The sequence below is a fragment of the Capricornis sumatraensis genome, chromosome 11, assembly GCF_032405125.1.
Source record: "Capricornis sumatraensis isolate serow.1 chromosome 11, serow.2, whole genome shotgun sequence".
Classification (NCBI taxonomy): domain Eukaryota; kingdom Metazoa; phylum Chordata; class Mammalia; order Artiodactyla; family Bovidae; genus Capricornis; species Capricornis sumatraensis.
Window position 1 is genome coordinate 100409812 of NC_091079.1, and position 27554 is coordinate 100437365.

The 27554-nt window shown below is 50.1% G+C and overlaps 1 protein-coding gene across 7 annotated transcripts in view; it reads left to right on the plus strand.

The window, feature by feature from the left end:
• Positions 1-14380, plus strand: part of COL14A1 (collagen type XIV alpha 1 chain) — a 231080-nt gene extending 216700 nt beyond the window's left edge. For 4 of the 7 annotated variants that reach the window (XM_068983360.1, XM_068983358.1, XM_068983364.1 and 1 more), the window contains 3 exons: positions 8362-8439; positions 11848-12003; positions 13592-14380. In XM_068983360.1, coding sequence (XP_068839461.1) covers positions 8362-8439; positions 11848-12003; positions 13592-13671 — 314 coding nt within the window. In that variant the 3' untranslated portion in view covers positions 13672-14380. Of the gene's footprint in view, positions 1-8361; positions 8440-11847; positions 12004-12788; positions 13545-13591 lie in introns of those variants that run through there. The other 3 variants (XM_068983363.1, XM_068983365.1, XM_068983361.1) reach the window with 2 other exon arrangements.
• The last annotated feature ends 13174 nt before the right edge of the window (positions 14381-27554 follow it).

Below are 27554 nucleotides of genomic sequence, written 5' to 3' on the forward strand. Positions count from 1 at the left end.
AGAGAGGAGAGAGACTATTTTCTCTTCTTTATTTTTAATTGAGGGATAATTACAATTCACTGTGGGTTTCTGCCAAGCATCAACACGGATCAGCTGTAACTACATATACGCCCCTTCCTGAGTCTCCCCCCACCTCCCGCCCCATCCCACTGCTCTAGGTTGTCACAGAGCCCAGCTTGAGTTCCTTGAGTCATACAGCAGATTCCCACGGGCTATTTTATCTTTCCTTTATTTTTTGTATCATTGGTTTCCTTTTTTTCTTCCAGTTTTATTGAGATTTAACTAGCACACAGCACTGTGTGAGTTTAGCACAATGGTTTGGCTCAGCTACATCAGGAAACAGGGCCGTGATAAGCTTAGTGACATCCATCCTGTTGTATAGATACAAAATTAAAGAATCAGGAAAAAATGTTTTTTTTTTTCTTGTGAAGATACTTTTAAGATTCACTCCCTTGAAAACATTAATGTTTTCATCATGTGGTACCTTCCTTCCCTAGTACTTATTTATCTATAGCTGTAAGTTTGCACATCTTGATGGCATTCACCCGATTTCCTTCCCCCCACCCCCTTTCTTTTAAATGTAGGAAGGTACTTTGGCATTTTCTAAATTTCTGGCCCTGAGCATAAGCAAGTGAAATGAAATAATAAGTTTTAGTTTATGTGATAAAAACTAAAGCTGTTTATACTGGCCATGATAAACCATTTTCAGAGAATTTTTTGGCACAGCTTTAAAAGCAATAAATGCATTGTAATAAATAAGTGTACCAGAGGGCATTCATGTAGCTGGGTGAAATCATACATAGAGGAGATGTCCTCATTAGCCGCCTCCATTTTCTTGGTTCTAAACCCAACTTTGACGTGAAATCACTCTGTGTATGTGTGTTAGTGGCTGAGCTGTGTCCAATCCTTTGTGACCCTGTGGACTGTAGCCCTCCAGGCTCCTCTGTCCACGAGGGCTGTCCAGGCAGGAACCCTAGAGTGGCTGTCATTTCCTTCTCCAGGGGATCTTCCCCACCCAGGGACCAAACCCGGGTCTCCTGCATTGCAGGTGGATTCTTTACCAGCGGAGCCACCAGGGGAGGGGTGTGTGTGTGTGTGTGTGTGTGTGTGTGTGTGTGTAGCAGAGTAATCTGACTTTTCTGAACTTTTTGCTAGCTTGGAAAAACATGATGAGGACCACAGACATAGGATGTGTCCATCTCCATAGTGACTTGTCCTGCTTATTGGTGAGGGCTGTTGGCCGTAACACGTTTTGTTTTAGACTCTGTGAGACCTGGGCCTTGTCCCAGCACCCTGACACAACCCCCTTCCTTCCCCAGAGTGGAGAGCATCACGTTGCTTTTCGGTTCTGTGAGGATGAAGACCAGACCAAGCTCTAACTTGAATATCTATTTAAATATCACCAGCCAGCTGAATATTCATGCAGAACCTATAATACCCATTTTTTAAAACTGCAGCAATTGGCTCGATTTTCTGCTAAGTTTGAATCATTCATCCTTTTTCCAGCGGTCAATGCTGGACATGATATGATGGCATTTGAAGAAGAGCAATGCAAACCTTGGAGCTGAAAGTGATAGGCCGGCATTTCCTGTTAGGACCCAGGAGGCCGTAACCCCAGGGGCCCGGCCGGGTGGACAGAGCCCCAGGCTTCCTGCTGTGTGGCGGCGCCTGCCCCTTCCTGCCCTCCAGCTGCAAGCAGCGAGGTGCAGTCGGGTCGCTGATGAGCTGGGGGCTCGAGGTCCTCTGTCCCCTCGCCCCTCCTCCCTCCTGTGGCTGCGCGTCTTTCTGTTCCCAGGCTGCCTTGAGCTCTGCTCCTGGCTGGGTTCAACCAGTGGGAGCCGTGGGATAGGGCTGAGGGTCTGATGAGGAGAGAAGTCAGGCTGTTCCTTCCTCACCCCACCCGGCCTCCGCAGCCACCCCGGCTGTGGCCAAGCCCCTGTGTGGCTCCTGCGTCCACTGGACCCCTGTCTCTCTCTCTATCCAGACCCTTCCAGAAGGCCCAGGCATTGGGCTCCGGGCACACCAGGCACACCCTTCCTTCTCCTTGTCCCTGCATGCCTGGCGGTCATAGTTGCTTCCTGCTGCTGCTGGGGTGTGGGTTGCCTCCTCATCTCTATTTGGCTTCTCAGCCCTTCTCTCACCCATGTAACCAAATCTCTGCACCAGGTTCCCTCTTCCTGAGGGAATGGTCCCTGCTGGACCCTGAATTCTAGAGGCATGCTACATGACCAGTTGTTTAAAGGAGAAGGCTGTAGAGAGGTGGACTCTTAGCAATGGTTTGCAAAGATTGTTTACATTTGAAACCAATTTGAGGACGTGCCTGGAGGTCCAGCAGTTAGGATTCTGCGCTTCTGCTGCATGGGGCACAGGTTCAATCCCTGGTCAGGGCACGAAGATCCCACAAACCTTGCCTTGCAGCTCAAAAACAAGAAAAACAAAAATATGTATGTTCTAGTCTTGGCCACTGAAGCACAAAACTTGGAGCTCTACGTGCTGGTACTAATCCTACAGCCCAAACGTAAAAAGAACAAAGCCTGGAAAAGGGCATAAAACGCTTGTTGGATTGAGTCCAGTTAATCTGCCATCTTGTAATGAGGCATTTTTTCCAGGACCTTGTACCTAGCAGGCATTCAAGCATACACTGAATGAAAAATTAGCTCTACTTGGAATGGATTGCCAGCCATTTCCCAGGCGACAGACAATATAAGAACACCGCTGAAGCCTTGTCTCACATTTTCTGTGGCTTCTTGGTAGAGTTACAATGAAAGCATTACCCAGGCCTTGCATATCTGCCTCGGCATAAATTCTGAGAGTTGCTCCGAACAGCTGGGATAAAGAGGGAATGAATGACTGCTCCGTGGAGTGCCTTGAGACTCTAGCCTGAGGGCTTGCTGCGCTCATGGCACCAGAGAAATGAGCAAACTTTCCCCACTTGGAGGTCAGCAGGCCAAAGAAAATAGGAAGCTGACAACCAAAGGCCAGACCCTGGGCAAGTCATCAGAGTGAACAAGATAAATCTGAAAATCAACCCCAAGTCTTGCTCAGAGCAGAAGGCAAGTGTGCAAACCAGGGGAAATGAGCGGAGGAGATGTGATAACCACAGGACAGATTTCTGAGTGTGGAGCCGGAGAAAACGTGCAGCTTGATTGGGCAGGCAGCTCAAGGAGCCGTGATGGCAGCAAGCAAGACAAGGGCAGCCTCGAAATCCAGCTTAGGGTAGAGCGGCGGGGAATGCCACAGTTCTGTGTCTAGGCTTCGGCATCACCCGGCCTGTGTTCAAATTGCGGCTCTTGTTAAAGGCAAGTCGCTTAACCTGTCTGAATCACAGCCCGCTTTTCGGGTTGAGTACTGCCCGCCATCGTGGTTCTTGGGAAGACACAGTGAGTTTATACGTGTAAAGCATTTAGATCCAAAACCTGGGAGGCCGCGTGTTGGCACAGGTGGCGTGCCAATTGTCCGCAGTCAGGCTCTGTGCTCCTTTCATCCGTCCCTTTGTTTGGCAGATACTTCCTGAGTGCCTGGTCTGTGTCTGGTACTAGGAATACAAGGATGAATGGAAACAAGCAGGTCTCTGCCTTCGTACATCCATAAAAGAAAACACTGGAGGGACCTCCCTGGTGATTGAGTGGCTAAGACTCTGCGCTGCCAGAGCAGGGGGCCCAGGTTCCCTCCCTGGTCAGGGCACGGGTTGCACACGCCGCAGCTGAGGCCTGCTGCAGGCAAATGAACACGGATTCTTTAGCAAAGAAAACATCGGAGGGCTGGTCTTCAGTTAGTGGGGAGGCGGGCTCAGGAGCCGTGATGCGGTTGCTAATGAGACTTTTAAAGAATATTGTCTAGTTTATTTGGCTGTATCGGGTCTGGGATGCAGCTTGTGGGATCTAGTTCCCTGATATCAAACTAGGTATTGAACTCAGGCCTCCTGCATTGGGAGCATGGAGTCTTAGCCACTGGACCGCCAGGGAGATCCCGCAATGAGACTTTTAAAGAAAGAATGACAGCCATCCAGGGAGGGATGTCGACGGTGATGGAGGCCAGGCAGTGCAGGGGAGGGGGGTATGGGAAGCCTCTACTTTCTCTTCAGTGTTGCCTGTGAACCTGACTGCTCTAAAAGAGTAAAGTCTATTTTTAAAGTTTTTTTTTTAATTTTTAAAGATTTTCTTTTAAAAAGAAAGAAATACAAGAATAAGATCTTAAATTTTTTAATGACAGCAAGATCTAAGAGAGTAGATCGTAAAAATTCTCATTAAAAAAAGGAAAAAAGCAAGAATGAATAAATAATAGAAAAGACTCTATTCTAATTATTTTTGGTAACTCCACAGAAAACTAAGGATATTTTAGTCTTAGCTTAAATCAGATTTTTGGAAAGTTAGGTCTTCATTTCTATCAGCTATGCTCATTTTTTAAAAAAATGACAGAAACTCCAGTTTGATTGGGCTCCATGATATTCATCTCTACACGACGCCAGTAGCTGATATGGCCACATAAGGAGCTTGTTAGGAAAAAACAGTTTTCACAAAAGCCGTGCATGCGAAAGTAAGAGCAGGCTCCCAGCCTAAGAGACTCTGTGTGTTGATCCTTCAAAGGTCGTGCCTGCTCTTAACCATCAGCTGCGTGTTGTGTAGACAGGCAGTCATCCCGTTATTCTTCCAGTGTTTACTGGACCACCTACTATGTGAGAGCTTGGATCTGACGCTGGAGCAATAAATAAGGCGCGATCCCTGCACTCAGCAGGCTCCTGGTTCCAGGCCGGATGAACGTAAACACAAGCAACGCGATGGGATCAGTGCCAAGGCAGGCGCGGATGATAAGCAAGCACGCCGCCACCCATCTGTGCGTTCAGGGAATATCTGTTAGTTACGTGCTGTTTGGAAGGCACCGTACGTTCGTGAAGTATTCCATATTTAGAGGCTTCCCCGGTGACTCAGCTGGTAAAGGATCTGCCTGCAGTGCCGGAGACCCGGGTTCGATCCCTGGGTTGGGAAGATCCCCTGGAGAAGGAAATGGCAACCCGCCCCAGTATTCTTACCCGGGGAATCCCATGGACAGTCCGTGGGGTCGCAAAGAGACACGACTCAGCAATAAACCACGACCACCTGGAAATGCTGGGGGCATAGCCACGAGTGGAGTGGAGAATCCTTGCCTTTGGACTCGTTGTGCTTCTGCCCGTTACAGCCGTAGAGAAGGGGTGAGTTGAGTCTTGAAGAATGAGAAGTATTTGTGGAGACGGCCGAGGTAGGAAGGGTATTTCAGGAGGGAGTAAGCTGTGGCCTCAGGGGTCCCCCTGTCTTCGTGGACAGGGTGCTGGCACTTAGCTCTGGAGACCCCCTCTTGGCGCCAAGTGGCCCCACCTTGACCCTCACCAGAGAGATGCACGAGGGAGCGCCTATCGTGGGCCGTGGCTGCAGGCAGGCACTCAGCCTATAGACTTCAGCGCTGTCTCAGTGGCTGGTTGACATTTGGGAACACTTGACTTCCTTTCTTTAGACTACAGCCTACCAGGCTTATCAAAGACGCCCAGGGACTTGCTGGGGTCAGTGGTTGAGACTGCACATCCCAAGGCAGGGGGTGCACGTTCGGCCCCTGCTCTGGGAGCTGAGATCCCGCATGCCTCGTGGCCGAAAAGAACATAAAACAGGAATGATACGGTAACACATTTGATAAAGACTTTAGAAGTGATCCACACTGAAAACTCCTTTCAAAAAGAGTGTTTCCTGCTCTCTTTTTAGAGATCTGAGGTCTCTGAACTTAGCCTTCAATCTCAGTCCTCACTTAGCTACTTACATAAGGATGTTTCACATGGCTTTTTCATCCCCCCCAAAAAGATTTACAACCAAGTTCAGCTTCATGAGTATCCCGTCAGTCTGAGAAACACAAGTGAAGACATAGGCAAATAGTAGCATATAATGTATTAGCCTATTTGTAGCTGGAACATTTCATAACTTCAAGGATAATGAAATCTAAAATTCTGTTAATGTGTAACTATATCCTTACAGTCTCCCCCCACCCTTTTTTTTTCTTTTGAGGCATCTGGTGGTTTAGTTACTGAGTCGTGTCCGACTCTTGTGAGTCTGTGGACTGTAGCCCTCCAGGCTCTTGGGTCCATGGGATTTCTCAGGCAAGAGTACTGGAGTGGGTTGCCATTTCCTTCTCCAGGGGATCTTCCTGACCCAGGGATCGAACCCAGGTCTCCTGCGCTGTAGGCAGATTCTTTACCAGCTGAGCCACCAGGGAGGCCCTGAGGCATCTTGGGGGGCTGGAACATTCTTGTGCGGACCTTCTTCTCCTACTTTGAGTTACTTTGTAGATAATATCAAATGCCACTTCTTTCTCTCTGCGTAAGTAGAAAATTAAAAGCACCAGACTCTGCTCCGCAGGGGTCCCTGCCTTCTGCTTTCTTTGTGAGTAAGGACAGAGTCTGTCAGGAAGCTGCTGTCAGGGGTGCCTTCGCAGGGACTCTTTCCTGAATGTCCTCTTCGGCCGAATCGCCTGTGTCTTCCTCTTACGCGGTGCCCCCGACGAGCCTCTCCTTAGCGTTGATCCGTGGGTACTGTAAGGTCACGGGAGGCCTGAGTCACCGTGCCATTAGTCATGCAGCCTGCCGTTAGTCATCGGTGTCCTTTCTCGAGTTCTAATTCTTTAAAAGTGAGTGGGTCCCTGTGGGGAAAGTGGTTCCAGTTCTCACAGAAGAGGCGGTTTCTGCTGAATTCCCCGATGCGTGTTAGGGCACAACTGTCAAGCAAGGAAGCATCTCCCTCTAATTAAAAATAGTACCCACTCCAACTATCACCCAGTTAGCCAAGCTAGTAGCTACAAATAACAACCAGTAGACTCAGGATGGTTTTCTGAACAACTGAATTTAACAGTGGAGCGTTGTGTCGATTCATGTAAATTATATGCTTTTTCAATTCAGATGCGATGCAGTTTTACTTTTGAGAAATCACTCTCTTCCTGTCTGCTCCTAGAAGAGTTAGGCCTGGGGCAGGAGGTCGGTGCTCAGCGGTCAGCGCCCCGCCCTCTCCTTGCAGCCCTGGTCTCTGGTGAGCTCAGAAAGTGCCACCGAGGCTGTGCGCAGCACACACGCGTGTTAGGGCAGCCTCCCTGTGGGTGGAGCAGCCCGAGAACCGATAACAAGAGGAAGAACTTTTCCAAAAGGTGGCACGTACGCCTTGACCCCAGAAAGAGGCGCCTAGGAGCACAGCAGACGTCAGAGGCCAGTCTGTCTGTGCAGTGTAGAGGAGCTGCTGCCCCAGAGCAAATACTGCATCGGTACCTTTCTGGAAGTTACAACCCAAGATGTCAAAAGTGATTATTTTCTAGGATTGGAATCATTGCTTTTTGGGTCTTCTATTTTCTCTACAGTAAATATGCCTTGCACTTAGGGAAAAAAAGTTATTTGTAATTTTAAATACTTCAGACCAGTCGCATGCCGCTGCCTATCAATTTGATTGCTTTCTTTTGTGTATGTTCCCTTGTCGGCTTTCCCAACTCACACATAATTTCTTTGCAACAAAGAGGTGTAGTTCCGCATCCTATTAACTCAAAGTGTTGTTGTACGTGTGGAAACAGACACTAAAGCCTTTCTGCGCTGCGAGCCACGCAACCCGGACCCCGGTCTGCCACAGCCGTCCATGCTGGGCCGGGTCTCGCCGCGCCCTTGTCGCCTGTCCAGCGGTCTTGTGTTAGGACCTGTTGGGATGATGAGGTGTCAGCGTGTATGTTTCTTTGTTTTTCTGCCTGTGAAAATGTATAGTTTGTTAATAGCACCGTAAATTACTTGGAAGAAGAGGTTTGTTCAGTGGAAAAGAAACATGAATAGGTTCAGATTTTTATGGAGCTGAATCAGCCAAATCAAACACAGGCTTTCCCTGAACCTTCCAAGTTTTTAATGGAAACTCGCGCTCTTTAGAGCTTTGCTGCCTAATTATAATTCATGCCTTTTGCAGATACTTTACAGGGTGGACCCAAAGGAAAATGTTAGACATGTCCACTGGTTATTTCTATTGTGCTCCTTGTGGAGTGCCAGCCACATCTGTCCGATGGCCCATGTGTGCAAAACGCCGGCCAGATTCCAGCGGGCTGGCCACCTCAGCGGAGGGAAGACGGTAAACTCGCAGTGTTACAAACACAGACGATACACACAGACACAGAGCCAGCCCTCTGTATGTGGTTGTGCAAAAGTCACCAGTGTCAGGATTCAATTTAAAAAGTCCTGCAGTAACATAACCCCAAATCAACCGTCATCATGTCCTCATCAGAGAGATCCTTGTGAAACCCAGGAAAAACAGAACTACCCAGATTTCATTTAAGGAGAATTTTCTTTTCTTTTCCTTTTTTTTTTTTTTAAAAAAAACAAACTAGGTTTAACTGGTGTGAAGGGAGAGAAAGGAAATCCAGGCATTGGAACTCAAGGTCCCAGAGGCCCCCCTGGACCAGCAGGTAAGTCTTCCTACCCAATGGCAAACTGCAGGATGGAAACCCCAAGTCTTCATATTCCCTTGACATTGCAGGCAAGGCAGATGACCATGTTTACATCCATGTGGCCGACTGGAGCAGCCACGTTTCCATATTACATCCATGTGGCCGACTGGAGCAGCCACGTTTCCATATTACATCCATGTGGCCGACCAGAGCGGCTGTGTTTCCATATTACATCCATGTGGCCGACCAGAGCGGCCACGTTTCCGTGTTACATCCATGTGGCCGACCAGAGCGGCTGTGTTTCCATATTACATCCATGTGGCCGACCGGAGCGGCCGTGTTTCCATGTTACATCCATGTGGCCGACCAGAGCAGCCACGTTTCCATATTACATCCACGTGGCCGACCAGAGCAGCCACGTTTCCATATTACATCCATGTTTCAATATTGCATCCACATTTCCATATTACATCCATGTGGGTGACCAGAGTGGCCGTGTTTCCATATTACATCCATGTTTCCATGTTACATCCACGTGGCCGACCGGAGCGGCCGTGTTTCCATATTACATCCATGTTTCCATGTTACATCCACGTGGCCGACCGGAGCGGCCGTGTTTCCATGTTACATCTTTGTGGCCGACTGGAGCAGCCACGTTTCCATATTACATCCATGTGGCCGACTGGAGCAGCCACGTTTCCATATTACATCCATGTGGCCGACCAGAGCGGCCACGTTTCCATGTTACATCCATGTGGCCGACCAGAGCGGCTGTGTTTCCATATTACATCCATGTGGCCGACTGGAGCAGCCACGTTTCCATATTACATCCATGTGGCCGACTGGAGCAGCCACGTTTCCATATTACATCCATGTGGCCGACCAGAGTGGCCACGTTTCCATATTACATCCATGTGGCCGACCAGAGCGGCCACGTTTCCATGTTACATCCATGTGGCCGACCAGAGCAGCCACGTTTCCATATTACATCCATGTTTCAATATTGCATCCACATTTCCATATTACATCCATGTGGCCGACTGGAGCGGCCACGTTTCCATATTACATCCATGTGGCCGACTGGAGCAGCCACGTTTCCATATTACATCCATGTGGCCGACTGGAGCAGCCACGTTTCCATATTACATCCATGTGGCCGACCGGAGCGGCCACGTTTCCATATTACATCCATGTGGCCGACCAGAGCGGCCACGTTTCCATGTTACATCCATGTGGCCGACCAGAGCGGCTGTGTTTCCATATTACATCCATGTGGCCGACCGGAGCGGCCGTGTTTCCATGTTACATCCATGTGGCCGACCGGAGCAGCCACGTTTCCATATTACATCCACGTGGCCGACCAGAGCAGCCACGTTTCCATATTACATCCATGTTTCAATATTGCATCCACATTTCCATATTACATCCATGTGGCTGACCAGAGTGGCCGTGTTTCCATATTACATCCATGTTTCCATGTTACATCCACGTGGCCGACCGGAGCGGCCGTGTTTCCATATTACATCCACGTTTCCATGTTACATCCACGTGGCCGACCAGAGCGGCCGTGTTTCCATGTTACATCTTTGTGGCCGACTGGAGCTGCCGTGTTTCCATATTACATCCACGTGGCCAACCGGAGCGGCCGTGTTTCCATGTTACATCAACATGGCCAACCGGAGCGGCCGTGTTTCCCATTCCTTTCTCAGGAAGGCCAGTGTGTTGGTAACAAGTCTCCCATACACCAGGCCCAGAGGTACAGCATGTGCTGGGATCTCACTGTTTGCAGGGTCAGGCTGGGGCTAGGCGATGCTTCACTCATGAATCAATCCCCAAATGCTTCATGGACTGACACGTACCCAAAGTTTGATGTGGGTAGGCTGACTTTCCCCTCATTTTAGAGCAAAGGGCCTTGAGGAGAAAGATCAGCTTCCTGAATGAAGGATGACGGATGTCCCTTCCGGTTATATTCCACAGGCTGGGACTAGTCACAGCCCCAACCGACCTGCAGGGGAGGCGCAAGATCCAGGGGGACGCATGGCCGTGTGACGAGCGCTCACAGTTTGCGCCATTATGGCCACCTCACGCCATGGGGCTTGTGCAAGCTTCGAGTTTTGTGAATCTCACTATGTGCTTTTAGGACGGCCTCCAGATGGCCATACTTGTTTATTAGAATTATAAGTTTTCAGTCCTACTGGTATTTACAGTCCCAGTCTTAAGCATATTGGATCTAATGACTTACCGGTTTTTCTTGCCAACCTATTGGTGATTTGGGGAAATGCTTTTTGTAGGGGAGATTCCTAGTGCAACAGGTCAGCTCTGAGTGTAGATACTCCTGTTGTTAGAGATTGTATGAGGAACTGTTCTCGAGCATGCCTTATGCAGAGTGAATGCTTGGTGAATGTTAGCTGAATGGAGCTGAGCTCACCAGAGATTTGCAACACTTTTAAAATACAGGCTGATACCTGTTCCTGATTTTCATTTTGGTTCTATTCGAAGAGATTCATTTCTAGTTGAAAAAGGCCTTTGAAACACTGTTGAAATCCAGGTCTAGAACAAAACAACACGTGAGCCAGAAAAAGCCCAGGCTGACGCACTCCTAAAATTCACAGAAATTTCAGTCGCCCTCTCACTTTCATTCAGTGTTAAGTTCTCAGTTGACACAAGCTAGCCTAAAGGAATTTCGGAATCATCTATTGGGTCCAATTTCAGAATTTTCATTTTTCCCCTGCAGTATAATTTCTTTCAAACGCAGAACGATTTATTTCCGCCATCTGGAGCCATAAGCCAGCAGGGGTTGCCAGTGGGGTCGGGTGTGCTTCTGTGTGTGGAAACGTGTGTGTGCGCGCGTGCCCCATGCTGGATCTGCAGGGGCCTGCACTGGGAGGCGGGGGCTCCGTGAAGGTCACGAGGTCGGGGCGGCCTGCTCCGCTCCCGTAGTGTTCAACAGGTGAGGGACCAGAATGCATCTGCTTTCCAGTTTCCTGCGCCGATTGAGAGCACTGGCCTCCAGGAGAGCGCGCAATTGCCGTGCGGCCCTCTGTCCAGGACAGCGTGTGATTGCCGTGCGGCCCTCTGTCCGGGAGAGCGCGTGATTGCAGCGCGACCCTCTGTCCGGGAGAGCGCGCGATTGCCGTGCGGCCCTCTGTCCGGGAGAGCGCGTGATTGCCGTGCGGCCCTCTGTCCGGGAGAGCGCGTGATTGAAGTGCGACCCTCTGTCCGGGAGAGCGCGCGATTGCCGTGCGACCCTCTGTCCAGGAAGTCTAGTTCAAGAATAGAGCTCATTGAGTAGAAAGAGGCAGACCACCCTAGCTGTCACAACGCGGAAGGTGGCTTCTTGTAAGAGTTAGTTTATTTATTGGTGGTCTGAAACCTCACCCTGTGATGATAAGAGACCAACTGTTTTCATTGGTGGACACTCCTTAGGGCCTTCTGGGGAGAGTCGACCAGGAAGCCCAGGACCCCCCGGCTCTCCTGGACCAAGGGGTCCACCAGGTCATTTGGGGGTCCCTGGACCACAGGGTCCATCCGGCCAGCCTGGATACTGCGACCCTTCTTCGTGTTCTGCCTACGGCGTGGGCGGTAAGTGTCAGCCCTTCGTGGGCTTTGAGCAAATCTTACTGTCTTAGTACCATAATGGTGGGAGGGACCTCTGAAAAGCAAACCTATTTTGAGCAGGAAGCAAAGCTGGAATTGCTTACTACCTTTGAAATTATCCAGAGGCCTCTCCTGTGAAGTGCAAATTAATATAGAGGTTGCCTCTTAAGGGGAAATTTAAATTAATGCCACACCTACGTCTTCCTTGCTTCCAGATGGCCTCTGACCTCATATTGATCACTGAGGGACACATCTGAAAATTCTTTGGGGCCTCTCTGTGTTACTTCTGTGGTGTGGCCATGATGTCCTATTAAATTTTACTCTTGTTTTGGGGACACCTAAAACTCAGAACTTTCCCCATAATTAGGAGAGACCTGGAGATTCTGTTGGGTGACATCCTTCCCACCACATGCATTTTAAATGACCAGGGATTATTTTAAGAAGCAAAAGTGGCCACACTGTCCTTGCCTCTTATTAACTACCAGACTGAGATCCTGAAAAAATTGTGCTTCCTAAAAACATCTGTGGTCTCCATGCTAGACGGTGTATAACGGGGCATTTTCTAACACAGTCACTCTTGGAAGCATCAGGAGAGAGGTTCAGAAATTGCTTTGGGGCAATAAACCTATTAGCCCATGAATTGAAATTTTCTGCTTTAGAAGAAGTTTAACCTTTTTTCCCAGAGGGACTGGTCAGAGTTTTGCTGATGTGTTTTTCTCTGTTCGTCTCTTCCCTCCCCATTCTCTCAAACTTCCCTGTCTCTCGTTAAGATCTGGCCCCTTACGATGATTTCCAGCACTGACGTGGAACTCTTCCACTCTATTCCATTGGCCTGGGCAATTGGCTGCAGACACAGAACTGTCCTGCTGACCCCGACCACCCAGCCCGGCCCCTGACCACGGGCACTCCTCTCCCCTGCCCACCTGCTTCCCCGCCACCTGCCCACCCTCTCGTCTCCTGCCCTCCCTGCTCCAAACACTTAACCCACGATAAGACTGGAATATAACCAAGTCATTAGTCAGTTGTCATAAAAACTGACTGCTCCGTATCAGCCTGGGTGAAGGTGTAAGTCTGGCAGCCGAGAGTTACCGCAGACCTCCCCAGGTGGAGCCCAGGAGTAGCCACTGCAAGGCGCCTTCTCCTCGTCCTGCCTCACACGCGTCGCTGGGTGTCTTTCTCCCTGGACCCCTGCTGTCTGTTTCTCCTCTGATCACGCCCCTCTGCCTCCTGTCCCCTGGTGTTGGGCTTCTAACATGAGGTTGGTTCTTAAAATTCATTTTTCTTTCGTCACTCCGCTGATATTCGGATTTTCTTTTGTAAATAAAACATGTCATATTTAAGCAGTCTGGCCAAGCAGTCCTGCAGGGTACCTGACCCCTCCTTTACTAACCATCTGAGGCCTCCTGGAAAAGGTGCGCACCGCCCGCTGGATTCAGGGCGCTCTCACTTTCTACCCAAGCAGGGTATCTCTGTACTTTAGACCAAACCTATGCCTCTGCGGATCCACAGGAGGGGAGGGCGGCAATCTGCGGCTCCTGGGCTCTACAAGCCCCCACCCCACTCTCCCCTCTAGCTCCCCATCCTGACCAGCCAGAGTTCACCCCTGTCCAGGACGAGCTGGAGGCCTTGGAGCTGTGGGGCTCTGGGATCTGACAGTCTCCGCGGAGCTCGGAGGCCCGACCGCAAAGGCGCGTGAGGCGACCTGCCCTGTGGTTTGTATGCTTCCTTGGGGGCTTGTTGCACCAGCCTGCGTCTCCTGTTTGGACACCGTTAATGTGATTGTTATATTAACAGAAAAGTGTGTTAAAAAGAAACTCCTTAATCTGTACACCACAGGACTGATTCCTGCTTGTTGCTTTAATGGTGTCCTCAGAGAAAGACTGGCCCTAACGTTGAATTCTGGAATCCTTTCTGCGTTGGGTGATCGCGAGCCCTAAAATGCAACAAGACAGAAATGTCTGTATTTGAGGGAAATGGGGCCCCAGAATAGGAATTCAAAGGGATTCAAAGATGATGTCATTTATCCTTATCCCCTCTAGGAATGACCTTGGTGAAAAGAGGAAAAGGGACATGCTTGGAGAAACTACCTCTCGCTTAATTAATCCCTCTAACTCTGAGATCACTTGGTGACCAGCTTCACTGGTATCCAAGAATATGCGTTAGAATATGGCCTTTCTGAATCTGGCAACTGTGACGCTAGATTCGGCTCTTTTCAGTGGCTTTTGACACGTAACCTGATGACTTCCCACCGACTCCGATACAAAGAGTTCCAATGTTGATGAAGAGTTGGCCCAGCAGTATGTCCCCGAGCTTGCCCTCCTTAACCGCATGGAGCGCTTTGTACATGCAGACATGTTTTTGCAAACCTATTTCCAACCTTTTTTTAATAAGCAAATAAACTTTTAAAACAACGTACACGTGTCGGTTCTTCTTATTTTATTCCGTTTCTATACGTGGCCTTAAACGTGTGTAGTCTTGGCTGAGGTTTGACCAGAAAAACGACAGCTGCCTTCCTTTCGATGCGCATTCAAGCTTTCATTCATTCAGAGTGTGAATGAATGAAAAAAATGCCTTAACAGAAAAACAGCAATTGTCTTGAGCCTAAGTGACTGGCAGAATTCTGTTATTCATTTATAACCCACCAGACAGCAATGACTGTGGAAATGTAAGACTGATGCTAAACAAATGTTTGCCTGAAGAACTTGTCTTTTGGGCTTAAGAAAAACCTTTAAAACTCTAGGAAACAAGAGGAAATGAGATTGAATCTAATAGATTCTAGTTCTAAACTATAATTTGCCTTTTACTCATAAAGGAAAACACTTGTTATTATTGTTTAGTCGATAACTGTTTGTGACCCCATGGACTGAAGCCTGCCAGGCTCCTCTGTCCGTGGGATTTCCAGGCAAGAATCCTGGAGTGGGTTGCCATTTCCTTTTCCAGGGGATCTTCCCAGACCAGGGGTTGAACCCAGGCCTCCCGCATTAGCAGGTGGATTCTTTACCCCTGAGTCACCAGGGAGACCCATGCTTGGAAAAGATTTGGGTTCTATTAGTTGTTTGTTGAAAATAGAAATTTGAAAGAGAACCATAAACTGAATGTATATTCCTTTTTCTCTGTAGCATCTCGTAACAGGGCATTGCCAGAAGTTGGGACAGGGTCTTTTATCACCAGAAGCTGTATTCTTCCTGAATCGGCAGTGTCTCTTGAACTTCTTTGAAGTTCACACAGCTTGGTTTAAGATCTTTTCATCTAAAATATTCAAACAAAAAGGTCTGCATGTTGCCTTTGGGGATCCAAGTACTACATATATTTTTTGGTGCCTGTGCCGGAAATGAAAGCAGATAGTGAGCAGGAGACCAACAGTGATTCCCTGTTAGTCACGCACGTGCTTCCACACACAGAAAGCAGGGCTAAGGAGAAGGAAAGCTTGCCCAGGATTAGACGACCTGACCCGGAATCACCTGAGAGGATTCTTGAGCGAGTGGGCTGTGTCATCAGTCACTTCATTCCTTTGTCTGTCAGATTTCTTGGTCTTAAACGAGTAGAGAGAAGGCTATTCTGTATGCTCTGATGTTTGGCCCTAGGAAATGTGTGGAGCGCTGTGCCACTCGGGAGACACTCCAAGTTTGGCGTAAACGGTGAGGATCAAGCGCTAGGGGTTCTAGTCCATCTTGTCGTTCTTGAGCTGTGCAAATAAGCCAGGCTTTGGTTTTACTTGGTGATCTAAGTTTGTTTATTTAAGTTATGGGAACACTTCATTCGTTTGGAATTTGTCATCAGTTGGACCCTGTTCATGAGATTTTTATTGAGTGAAATGTTCAAAATAAAAGGTGTAATTCAAGTTCAAGATTTTTATGTTTACAGTACTTTGCCTTGTAATAAAAGCTGATTTCTGAAGTGCATTTTTATTGCCTTACCTATTTTGGCGGGAATATACTGCTATATTAACTTCTACTTTCTATCATTTTCTGAAAGCAGTCATTTCATAAAAGGACATTGCTCTTCAGAATTCTGATCACTTTGGTTAGAAACTCCTGATTTCTAGAATTACAGCTTGGGACAGAGTGATTGAAGAGTTCAGTTTAGGAGATAATTGAGTGTGAGTTGAAGCTAGGGAGAGCAATCTGTGTGTGTGTATGAGCACTCAGCCATGTCCGACTCTTTGTGACCCTGTAAACTGTAGCCTGCCAGGCTCCTCTGTCCATGGAGTTTTCCAAGCAAGAATCCTGGAGTGAGTTGCCGTGTCCTCCTCCAGGGCGTCTCCCCAAATCAGGGGTTGACTGAACCACCGTCTCCTGCATTGCAGGTGGGTTCTTTTGTGCTGAACCACCCGGGAAGCCCCCAGTTATTCCATAATAACATTTAATTTCCAGCTTCTCTCAACTGTCTCAAAGAAGTGCTTGTAGTCATATTCACTCTTTGAAATCAGACCAGGCTCCTGTTCCTGTGTGAAGCCTTCCCTGAACCCCGCCACCACCACCTGGATGACCTCCGTAACCGTGGTCCTGCCACCCCTGCTGCCCTGGTTTGCTCTTTGACCTCCGTGCTCCCTTGTACCTGTGTGCACTCTTCAGGAGGTGTCAGACTGCCCACAGTGTGCTTAGCGCCTGACCCCTGTGCAGAGGATCTCTGCAGAGTCACCCCATGCTGGCGCAGTGTGGTTTGTAATCCGAGTCAAACCCGCACTCCATCTACAGTGCTCTCGCTATGAGCCGGAACGTTTGGGAGAGAGCAGTGATGCCCAGGAGCGACTGGTCAGCTCCAGAGAGCTTGCGAATCAGATCTGGGATGTGAGGAAGAGGTGTTTAAACAGAAATAGACTCACAGACACAGAAAACAAATGTGTGGGCCCCAGGGGAGCACTAGGGAGCAGGGTGGGCTGGGAGATTGGGACCGACGTACGCAAAATGGGCGACTGGTAAAGGCCGCACACCGGGAACTCTATTGGTATTCCGTAATGACCTATGTGGGGAGTGAATCTAAAAAAGAAGTGTGGGTACATGCATATGCACAACGATTCACTCCGCTGTACACCTGAAACTACAGCATTGTAGGCCAACTATATTCCAACAAAAGCTAGAACAACCAGAGAGCTACACGCTTGGTGCGCTCTAAGTGACTTTAAGGAAGTCTTCCATCTTCAAATTTTAGAAATATGCAAAGACACCTATTTCTGCTTTATTGACTATGCCAAAGCCTTTGACTGTGTGGATCACAATAAACTGGAAAATTCTGAAAGAGATGGGAATACCAGACCACCTGACCTGCCTCTTGAGAAACCTGTATACAGGTCAGGAAGCAACAGTTAGAACTGGACACAGAGCAACAGACTGGTTCCAAACAGGAAAAGGAGTACATCAAGGCTGTATATTGTCACCCTGCTTATTTAACTTCTATGCAGAGTACATCATGAGAAACGCTGGACTGGAAGAAGCACAAGCTGGAATCAAGATTGCTGGGAGAAATATCAATAACCTCAGATATGCAGATGACACCATCCTTATGGCAGAAAGTGAAGAAGAACTAAAGAGCCTCTTGATGAAAGTGAAAGAGAGTGAAAAATTTGGCCTAAAGCTCAACATTCAGAAAATGAAGATTATGGCATTTGGTCCCATCACTTCATGGGAAATAGATGGGAAAACAGTGTAAACAGTGTCAGACTTTATTTTCTGGGCTCCCAAATCACTGCAGATGGTGATTGCAGCCATGAAATGAAAAGACGCTTACTCCTTGGAAGAAAAGTTATGACCAACCTGGATAGCATATTAAAAAGCAGAGACATTACTTTGTCAACAAATGTCCATCTAGTCAAGGCTATGGTTTTTCCTGTGGTCATGTATGGATGTGAGAGTTGGACTGTGAAGAAAGCTGAGTGCCGAAGAACTGATGCTTTTGAACTGTGGTGTTGGAGAAGACTCTTGAGGGTCCCTTGGACTGCAAGGAGATCCAACCAGTCCATCCTAAAGGAGATCAGTCCTGGGTGTTCATTGGAAGGAATGATGCTGAGGCTGAAACTCCAATACTTTGGCCACTTTATGCAGAGAGTTGACTCATTGGAAAAGACTCTGATATTGGGAGGGATTGGGGGCAGGAGGAGAAGGGGACGACAGAGGATGAGATGGCTGGATGGCATCACTGACTTGACGGACGTGAGTCTGAGTGAACTCTGGGAGTTGGTGATGGACAGGGAGGCCTGGTGTGCTGTGATTCATGGGGTCGCAAAGAGTCGGACACGACTGAGCGACTGAACTGAACTGAATAAGGGCTTATAATAAGTAAATAAACCCTGTCTTTCTGTAAATGTATCCATGTGTTCATGTACTTGTCCATCTCTGGGCATCCATCCATCCATCAGACTTTTAATTAGTATCTGCCATGGGTTCAGAATTCCACAGACAGAAGAGCCTGGTGGGCTCCAGCCCATGGGGTCGGTAAGAGTTGGACGTCACTTCACTGGGGGTTCAGCTGTGTGTTATAGTGGAAGGGGGAGGAAAGGGAAGCTTGCTGGTGTAGGTTGCTTTAAGCTGAAGCAAGTAAGGTCATTTGTACAAGGTTGGAAGATCTGTTGCATGATAAAATGTTCATATTTCTGCCTGAAAGCAGTAGGAAGTCAGTGGGGGTCTTTAAGTTGGTAAGTGACCTGATTGGGCTTCTTACGTGAAGGCACAGTTTTTATGTGGTGTATAAGACAGGCTGGTGTGGGGAAAGAGCAAGAAGGAGGGAGACCTTTAAGGATGAGCTCCCACGTACTAGGGTCTGTTCTGGATGTATTAGGCTGACTTGCACAAGCTAGCTCAAGTGTTGCCGTTTTACAAATGATCAAACGCGCCAAGTAGAAAGTCCAGGGTGACACACGGCCCTGGAAGGGGCAAAGGAAGGATCCTCTCGGGTTTGTTCCCCTGGCTCACGGCCCCTCCTTCGAGGGTTTGTCAGAACCTGAATGCACTTCCTGGCCAGCCCGGTACATCCATCCCGCAGTGCCTGGAGCAGGGGTTCAGATGAAGGGGCGGGCCCGCAGTGATACAGGGGTGAGGGGAGCAGCTGTAACTGCTGAAGGAGAAGTCTGCAGGCAGGGTCTGATGACCGACAGCAGGAGGCTGGGTGGTGACAGGCGGAAGGGAAGAATGGCTTCACGCAGCACGTCTGGGAGGTTGAGTGAATGGGAGTTTCACTGAGTGAGACAGAGACTTGAGGAAAGGAGAGAGATTTTAGAACGGCAAGTTGTTTTGAGGTGTTTCTGCTTCTCGGAGTACAGTGTTAACAGCAGATAGTAACTCAAGGAGATTGAGATGGGTGGGGAATGATGTTGGATGACTAATTCAGACTGTGACAGCCGTCAGGACTGAGTCCCTGTGGGCCTGTCCCCCATGAGAAGGGCTGTGCAAATGCAGAATGGACGTTTCCAAGGACTGGACCAAAATATTTGGTTTAAAAAATAACTTTTTGTTCTGGTTTCTTGTAGCATTGGAAACACTGATGCAAATGGTCCATTTGTGCTAAACAAGCTCAGAGTTTAGATAATTCCTTTGTCACAAAGTTCTGGTTATTCTATTCTCTCCAGAATAACTATCCTTAACAAAAATTAGCTGCGTGAATATATTTACAACAGTTTTACATTATTTATCAGACTGAATAACTGTATTAGAAGTTTGGCTGACACAAGATGCTTAAGTCTTGATAAAATTAAAAAAGCAAGTTGAGAACAATATTACAGTGTTCACCTACTATTCTGTTCTACCCACATTGAAAATTGGGATGAATAGACTCCAGACACTTAACCATGCTTACCTCCTGGTTATAGAATTGTGCAAAGTGTTACTTTCATTTAACTGGTCGTGTTTAACATTTCTCTATTGTTTGAAAAGTATTTTGCAATAAACCTGTGTACTCAGAAGCTTAATACTTTACAGGAAAATCACAGAAGATTTCAGAGTAAAATACTGCCTTACAAAAATAATCTATCACCTTTTTAAAACCCTTATCATAATAAATGATATGAATGAATGAAGAAAAATGAGTCACCAGTGTTTAGAAAAATGGAGGCAGTGATTATTTTAAAAGCAGAATAAAAGGGTCAGTGGGAGGGGTGGGACGATTCGCTTGTTTGTAAATGCAGAAACCTTAGTAATGATTTATTTTCTCTGTATCTTCCTAATAAAAAACATATGCTGGCATGAATAACATATTTCATTGTTTCTAGAATGTTTAATTGCATTTGATCTTATTGATTAAAAAGATTACCGTGACGAGTATAGTGAAATTGAACTTCCCTAACTTAAAAGAAGGCGATCAGCCCTGGGGTTTCTTTGGAGGGAATGATGCTAAAGCTGAAACTCCAGTACTTTGGCCACCTCATGCGAAGAGTTGACTCATTGGAAAAGACTCTGATGCTGGGAGGGATTACGGGCAGGAGGAGAAGGGGACAACCGAGGATGAGACGGCTGGATGGCATCACGGACTCAATGGACGTGAGTCTGAGTGAACTCCAGGAGATGGTGATGGACAGGGAGGCCTGGCGTGCTGCGATTCATGGGGTCGCAAAGAGTCAGACACGACTGAGCGGCTGAACTGAACTGAACTTAAAAGAAGTTTTATAATGGAATCCAGAAAAGTGAAAATATCTTTTCTTCAGATTGAGATGAACTTTGTACGGTAACAAAACGAAGCTGAGTCAGACAGAAAGAGAACGTGTGCTCACTGAGGACACTCATCTCTATTTTTCACTGTCCTGTCATCTGACCCAGAGTCGTGACTCCTGATAAAACTGTATCCCCATCATATCCTAAAACTCATGTCACAAAGTCGTCAACCAGCTCAGCTTCCGCGCTGAGAAATCACTGTTATTTGAATGTGCTCAGATATCGAATAGATGTGTTGAAGAGGATTTATTAGGACATTCATGTGTTTTCACTGTCCCTATCCTTTCTCACGTATATGGTATATTCCTGAGCGGGCAAGTGTGCAGGCTGAAAGGACTGAGCTTCACAAGCAGAGTGTCTTGGCAAACGTTCCGGCTGTCAGATCTGGGCACCCCAGGCAGAAGCCCTGCTGACCAACCCTTCGGCGCCAGCGGCCCGCTCCTGCTCTTGGAGTGTTGCCAACGAGTTCTGTCTCTGATTTCACACGAGCGTGAGCGTGTTTCATCAGACCAGCAGAGAGCCACAACTCTGAGGGCAAGCGACAGCATAAAAGCTAAGAAATGGCTGCAGCTCAAAAGCAGTACAGTGCGGTTGTCCACAGCACTGGGGCGATGTACCGTTCTCCCGAAATACCCACGGCCCACGTCTGCAGTGCCTTCTGAAGAGTCGGGTCTGTGCCCGCAGGCTGAAGATGGCTTTCAGGAACTGGAGAGCCATCCGAGGGACCGTGAACCCGGTCACCCATCTCCCCAGCAGCTTGGCAGTGTGCAGATAGACCGCGGGTTTCTGCTGGCACAGCTGAGCAAGGATTACGGCTTGGACGCCATTTCTGAACCTTGATGCCTCCTTGTCTTCATTTTGAATTTTCATGCCTATCCAAGCGGCCTTCGATGGCAGCAACGTCAGCTGTTTGGAATCCGCCGCCTGCTTTGTTGCTCATGAGTGCCGTACCACCAGGGACGCTCAGTCGTGTCTGACTCTCTGCAACCCTGGAAACTGTAGCCCGCCCGGCTCCTCTGTCCACGGGATTCTCCAGCAAGAACACTGGAGGGGGTTGCCACGCCCTTCTCCAGGGGATCTTCCCGACCCAGGGATCAGACTTGCATCTCTTGCATCTCCTGCGTTGGTGGGTGGATTCTTTACCACTGTGTCACCGGGGAAGCCCGGTTACTCAGGAGGGACCTTATGAGCTTGGAGTTGTTGTCCATACATTCTTCCCTCAGCTGATTAAAAACTGGATTTCTCATCTCCCTAAATCTGGTATCACCAGAGATGCCATGTGGTCAGGCCGCCCCAGAGGGCTGTTCTCTCTCTCCCTCTTTAATGCTGTGGGGCCAGTGCCCATGTCGCGCACACCTGACTCACTGGCCGCCCCTCCCCACCCCCAGCCCCCACTGGTACTTGGTCTCATCAAAGGGGTGCTGACGGTGTGCCCGTCTGCACGCTTCCTGGTAAGTGATGAGCCAGCCTGCGGTCAGTTCCTCCTATAACGGGCGGCTTTCCCTTCTCTCCTGGGAATGGAGACTGCACCATGCCCGACTGCAGTCTGCTGCCCACGGTGGGCACCTGCCGGGAGCCAGCGTGAGGAATCCTGCCCATGGCAAAGGTCATGAGGAAGGAAGCCCGACATAACGCAAAGGCGTGATCCGGCTTCAGGGGTTCCCCCTGGGTTTTCCTGAACATCTACCCCCAAACCCGAGTCGGCCTGCTTTATTGTCCTGTGCTTCCCACTCTTCAGACTTTCTCTGGACAAAAGGCAACTCAGGGCTTCAGTCTCCTGCATATGAAAGGAATGTTTCAGTTCAAACCCCTCTGATGGCTCTCTAACTTGCCTGACAGGTTCCCCCCGGATTTTTTACAACTTGTGAATTGTTTACAGCCCCCCAACCGCGAGAGGCACAAAGCTTAAAGCATCTTAAAGATACAGAGCCTTTTCTAAAGAGCTAAAAATCATATTGGTGATGGGTTTTCACTGTTGACTCAGTGACTGCTGCCAGGCCTCCATATTCTTTATCTTTTAGGCACCTGAAGGATATTAATCAATGTATTTGGGATATAGAAATAGGAATATAGTAGTTTTGCTGTTAGCAACACTAGACTTTTGAGTTAATAGCTTTCTCTTTGTTATAAACCACTGTACTTCTTTCCCTGTTACAAACTGCTGTGTCTTTCTATGTGAGAATGGAACTTTATCTAGTGCTTTCTGAGAGTGGCACCAGACTTTGGGAAGAACAACACAAATAAGTCTTCTGGTTGACAAACCCTTATCAGAAAAGGGCCATAAAACGTTAATTGGCCCTCTGGCCAGAAGATGATGTAAATCACCTAAGACGTATGTATACAACTAGGTATGCAGAGAGAAAGCCTGGTCTCGATAAGAATCAGGGCTGCTGACGCTGCATAATTTTATATTATCCATTGAACTCTATGAACAAAAAAAGGTATAAAAGGCTGTTCTGGACAATAGAGGATGGGCCAGTCACTGGACTGGTTTCCCCCGTGTCCTCTTCACTCTATTTTCTGGCTGAATTCCCATCAGGAGCGGGGAGGCTCGCCATGTCTACTTACTTGCCCCGGCTTTTAAGTCCCGTGAGAGAGGGAGCCCAAGGCAGGGCACCCTCCGCTATTCAAACGAGCGCCGGTGGCCTAACGTAGATGGTGCAAACTTCTTGTCCTGAAGTTTTATTGGCTTTCCCCGTAAACCAAGTTATTCAGCCTCTTTTCTCCACTAAAATTTCCTACTACACTATTCTTTCCTAATCTCTCTTTTATATTTCTGAATAAACAAGTTTTTCCTCGCCACCCCATCCCCGCTTCGAATTACCCTGATCCACCGGGGCTGGACCCCGGCAGGCACCACTCCAGGATCCCACTGCAGACGTGTGAGACCCATCGCAGCGCTGCCGCGGCGGTCACTGACCCCGCCTCGCTCTTCAGCGGGGGAGGGGCGCCTCCTTCTTCAGTCTTGGAGAGGCGGGGGGTGGGGGGCGGGCGGAGGTCTTACAGGTGCAGGGCGCAGCCCGACACCCCCCTGCACGCTGCCGGCGCCTGCACGCTGGCTGCTGTGTGAGAGACGGTCTAGCCTCGGCCAACACTCCCTTCTCTTCTTGCACTGCCCTTGGCAGCAACACGGATGGCCCTAGAGACTGTCACCCTGGTGAAGCAAATCAGAGAAGGGGAACTATCCTATGACGTCCTTTATATGCGGACTCTAAAGAGAAATGATACAGGTGAGCTTGCTTACAAAGCAGAAAGAGGCTCATGGACTTTAGAAAATGAACTTATGGTTTCCGGGGGGGAGGGGTACTTAGGGAGTTCAGGGCGGTCATGTTCACAGAGCTGTATTTAAAGTGGATAACGATGGTCCTGAGTCTGAGTGAACTCCGGGAGTTGGTGATGGACACGGAGGCCTGGCGTGCTGCGATTCATGGGGTCGCAAGGAGCCGGACACGACTGAGCGGCTGAACTGAACCAACGGGGACCCACTGTCCGGCACAGGGAGCTCTGCTCAGGGTCAGCGGCAGCCTGGGCGGGAGGGGACCCGCGGGTATGCACGGCTGAGGCCCTGTGCTGTCCGCTGAAACTCACGCTGTTAACGGGCTATACCCAGATTACAGAATAAAACATTAACAACAACAACAAAACCCGCAAACTGTACTCGCTTCTTGTTGAGCACAGGTTAGACTCATTTCCAGACTGCCTCAGTGGCCACGTGACGCGCTCTCGGCCTGTGAAGTACACCTGAGGGTTTCCAGGGAGTCGAGGCGTGTGTGCGTCTTGTCTGCCTGTCGCTTCCCCACGTGCGCCCCGTGTGCGGGACCCCCTGGTCTTCTGGGAGCCTGGGGCAGCCAGACGGAGGGGGCCTGGGGGCGCCGTGCTGACTCTCGCCCCTCCTGGGGTGAGTCAGGGAGCCTCCCGCGGCCTCTCCCGTCCCGCCGCCCGGAGGCTTCTTCCCCGGACGCAGCCTCGCGCACTCGGGCCCCAGGGGCGCTGTCAGCTGCGCCTGTGACACCGCGCCCGCCGCGCCCGCCCGCGAACCTCCGCGCCCGCCCGCCCTCCCTCCCTCCCGGGTACCTGCACGCCCGCCCGCCCCGCCTGCCTACCTCCAAGCCCGCCCCGCCCGCGTACCTGCCCGCCCGCCTACCTCTGCCCGCGTACCTGCGCGCCCGCCCTGCCCTCCCAGGTGCCTGCACGCCCGCCACGCCCGCCCGCGTAACTCCGCGCCCGCCCCGCCTGCCCGCGAACCTCCGCGCCCGCCCCACGCCCCGCCCCCACGCCCCGCCCACCTACCTGCGCGCCCGCCCCACGCCCCGCCCCACGCCCCGCCCCACGCCCCGCCCGCCTACCTGCGCGCCCGCCTGCCTACCTCCGCGCCCACCCCGCTCGCCCGTGTACCTGTCCACCCGCGTAACTCCGCGCCCGCCCACCTGAGCGACCGCCCTGCCAGCCCGCGTGCCCGCCCGCCCGCCCCGCCTGCCTGCCTACCTCCAAGCCCGCCCCGCCCGCCTACCTGCGCTCCCGCCCCGCCAGCCAGGGTGCCCGCCCGCCTACCTCTGCCCGCGTACCTGCGCGCCGGCCCTCCCTCCCAGGAACCTGCACGCCCGCCCCCCGCCCACGCCCCGCCCACGCCCCGCCCACGCCCCGCCCACGCCCCGCCCACGCCCCGCCCACCTACCTGCGCGCCCGCCCCGCCCGCCCGCACTGGCGGCAGACGCCGCGGGTTAAGGGCTCAGTTCCCCAAGGCGGCCCGCGTCTCGGACGCCAGGCACCAGGCCAGGCGGTCACGTGCGTGTCTGCCTGTAAACCAGGTCTCGTGCCCGCCGCTTCCCTGCCCCCACTGGGGTTCCGTGGCGCTAGAGCCGCTCACAGCTCAGTAACCCTCAGGCTGCTCACTCGGCTACTGGTCTATTGCGGAGAACGTACAAGGAGATGAATCAACAGCCAGATGAAGAGACACCCAGGGCGAGGCCCCGAGCCAAGGAGCCTCGGTCCCTGTGGGGTTTGTGGGGTCTGGGGCTCAGCTCCTGGACACGTGGGTGTGTCTTTCTGGCCCAGCCTGGAAGCTCTCGGAATCCTGACCTTTGGGTTCCTTTGGGTTCCTATGGAGGCTTCGTTACACGGGCACTAAATGGAACGTGACTGACTAAACGTTGCTTGTTGAGGAGTACGTCCACCTCCAGCTTTCATCCCCTCCCTACCACCCATAACAAAAGACATCTTCGTGGCTTTCATCGCTTAGGAAATGCGGAGGTTTTTAAAGAGCTCTGTGCCGGAAACAGGGGTGAAGATCAAATACATGTATCCCTACACTGCCGGCTTCCCAGGTGGCGCTGCTGCTGCTGCTGCTGTGTCGCTTCAGTCGTGTCCGACTCTGTGCAACCCCGTAGACGGCAGCCCACCAGGCCCCGCCGCCCCCGGGATTCTCCAGGCAAGCACACTGGAGTGGGTTGCCATTTGGGTAGAGAATCTACCTGCCAATACAGGAGCCGCGAGAGACGCAGTTTCGATCCCTGGGTCAGGAAGATCCCCTGGAGAAGGAAATGGCAACCCGCTCCAGTGTTTCTGCCTTGAAAAATTCCATGGACAGAGGAGAGGAGCCTGGTGGGCTACGGAGTCAGACACGGGCTGCAGTCAGACGTGACCGATCACATACCCTGACACACACACGCGTGAATATAGATGCGTGTTCCCCAGCCCAGCCTAGCACTCTGCGATGGCCTAGAGCAGCGGGAGGTTCAGGAGGGAGCGGCTGTGTGTTTAATTGCGGCTGACTTGCATTGCCGCACAGCAGAAGCCAACACAACCCTGTAAAGCAATTTTTCTCCAATTAAAAAATGAGTTTAAAGACTAGATCTATCCATCTATCTAGTAGATGTGAATCAGGTACATGGTAAGTACAGGTATATACCAATACACACGAATCTATAGGGGTGTATAGTGTGTACTTCTTATTATGAATCACAGTAGCATACCATGATAGCAGGAAACTTTAGTCACGTATGTGTCTCAAGAACCCACAACAGTTTCTGGAACATATTATCTATTGAATAACAATGCAACAGAGCAGCTGATCGCGTGTTAATAGAGACGCGTGTTAGTCGCTCAGGCGTGTCTGACTCTCACAGGCTGCAGCCCGCCAGGCGCCTCTGTCCATGGGATTCTCCAGGCGAGAACACTGGAGTGGGGTGCCACCTCCTTCTCCAGGAGATCTTCCTGCCGCTCCTGTATTGCAGGCGGATTCTTTACCATCTGAGCCACCAGGGAAACGCAAGGATACAGACCATTGAGTTGGCTAATTAACGGCTGCTTCCAAGGTTCAGACTTAGAGGTCAGAATTTCTGAAGGACACACGTACTTACATTTCTCCACGATTCCTCTACTGCGCTGGTAACAAGGCATAATGATACAGGAATTTGTAATACTTTTCTAACAACTTAAAAAAATGTTTTATTTGGACTTTGTGAATTTGCCCCAAAGGCTTTATGCTCAGAATTCCTCTAAACATTAAAGCCCTTCTCAGTTTCACGCTTTAAATGGCATCGCCGGTAAAGTGTTGCGTCTCCATGGTCTAACACAGGCCGACAAGTTGGAGCTGCATGAGCCCGACCTACAGAGCACAGGCGTGCCGTGAGCAAGACCCTCGCTGGCAGCCAGTCTGCAACGTTTTACCAAGTATTACTTTTGGAATTGAAAAGTGAGGGCAGTGAAAGCAAAATTAAGACCTGAGCTTCTCGTGGACCAAGTGGCCCTGGCCTGAGGGAGCCCCCGCTGCGGTCCCGTTCACGCCGTCCTCGTTGGAAAAGGGATCCGACGCCTTGCTGGCCGCCAGCCCGATGACAGTCGGCCTCAGCTGGAGGGACCGGCTGTCTTACTGAGAGCCCGTCTCAGGCTCTTTTT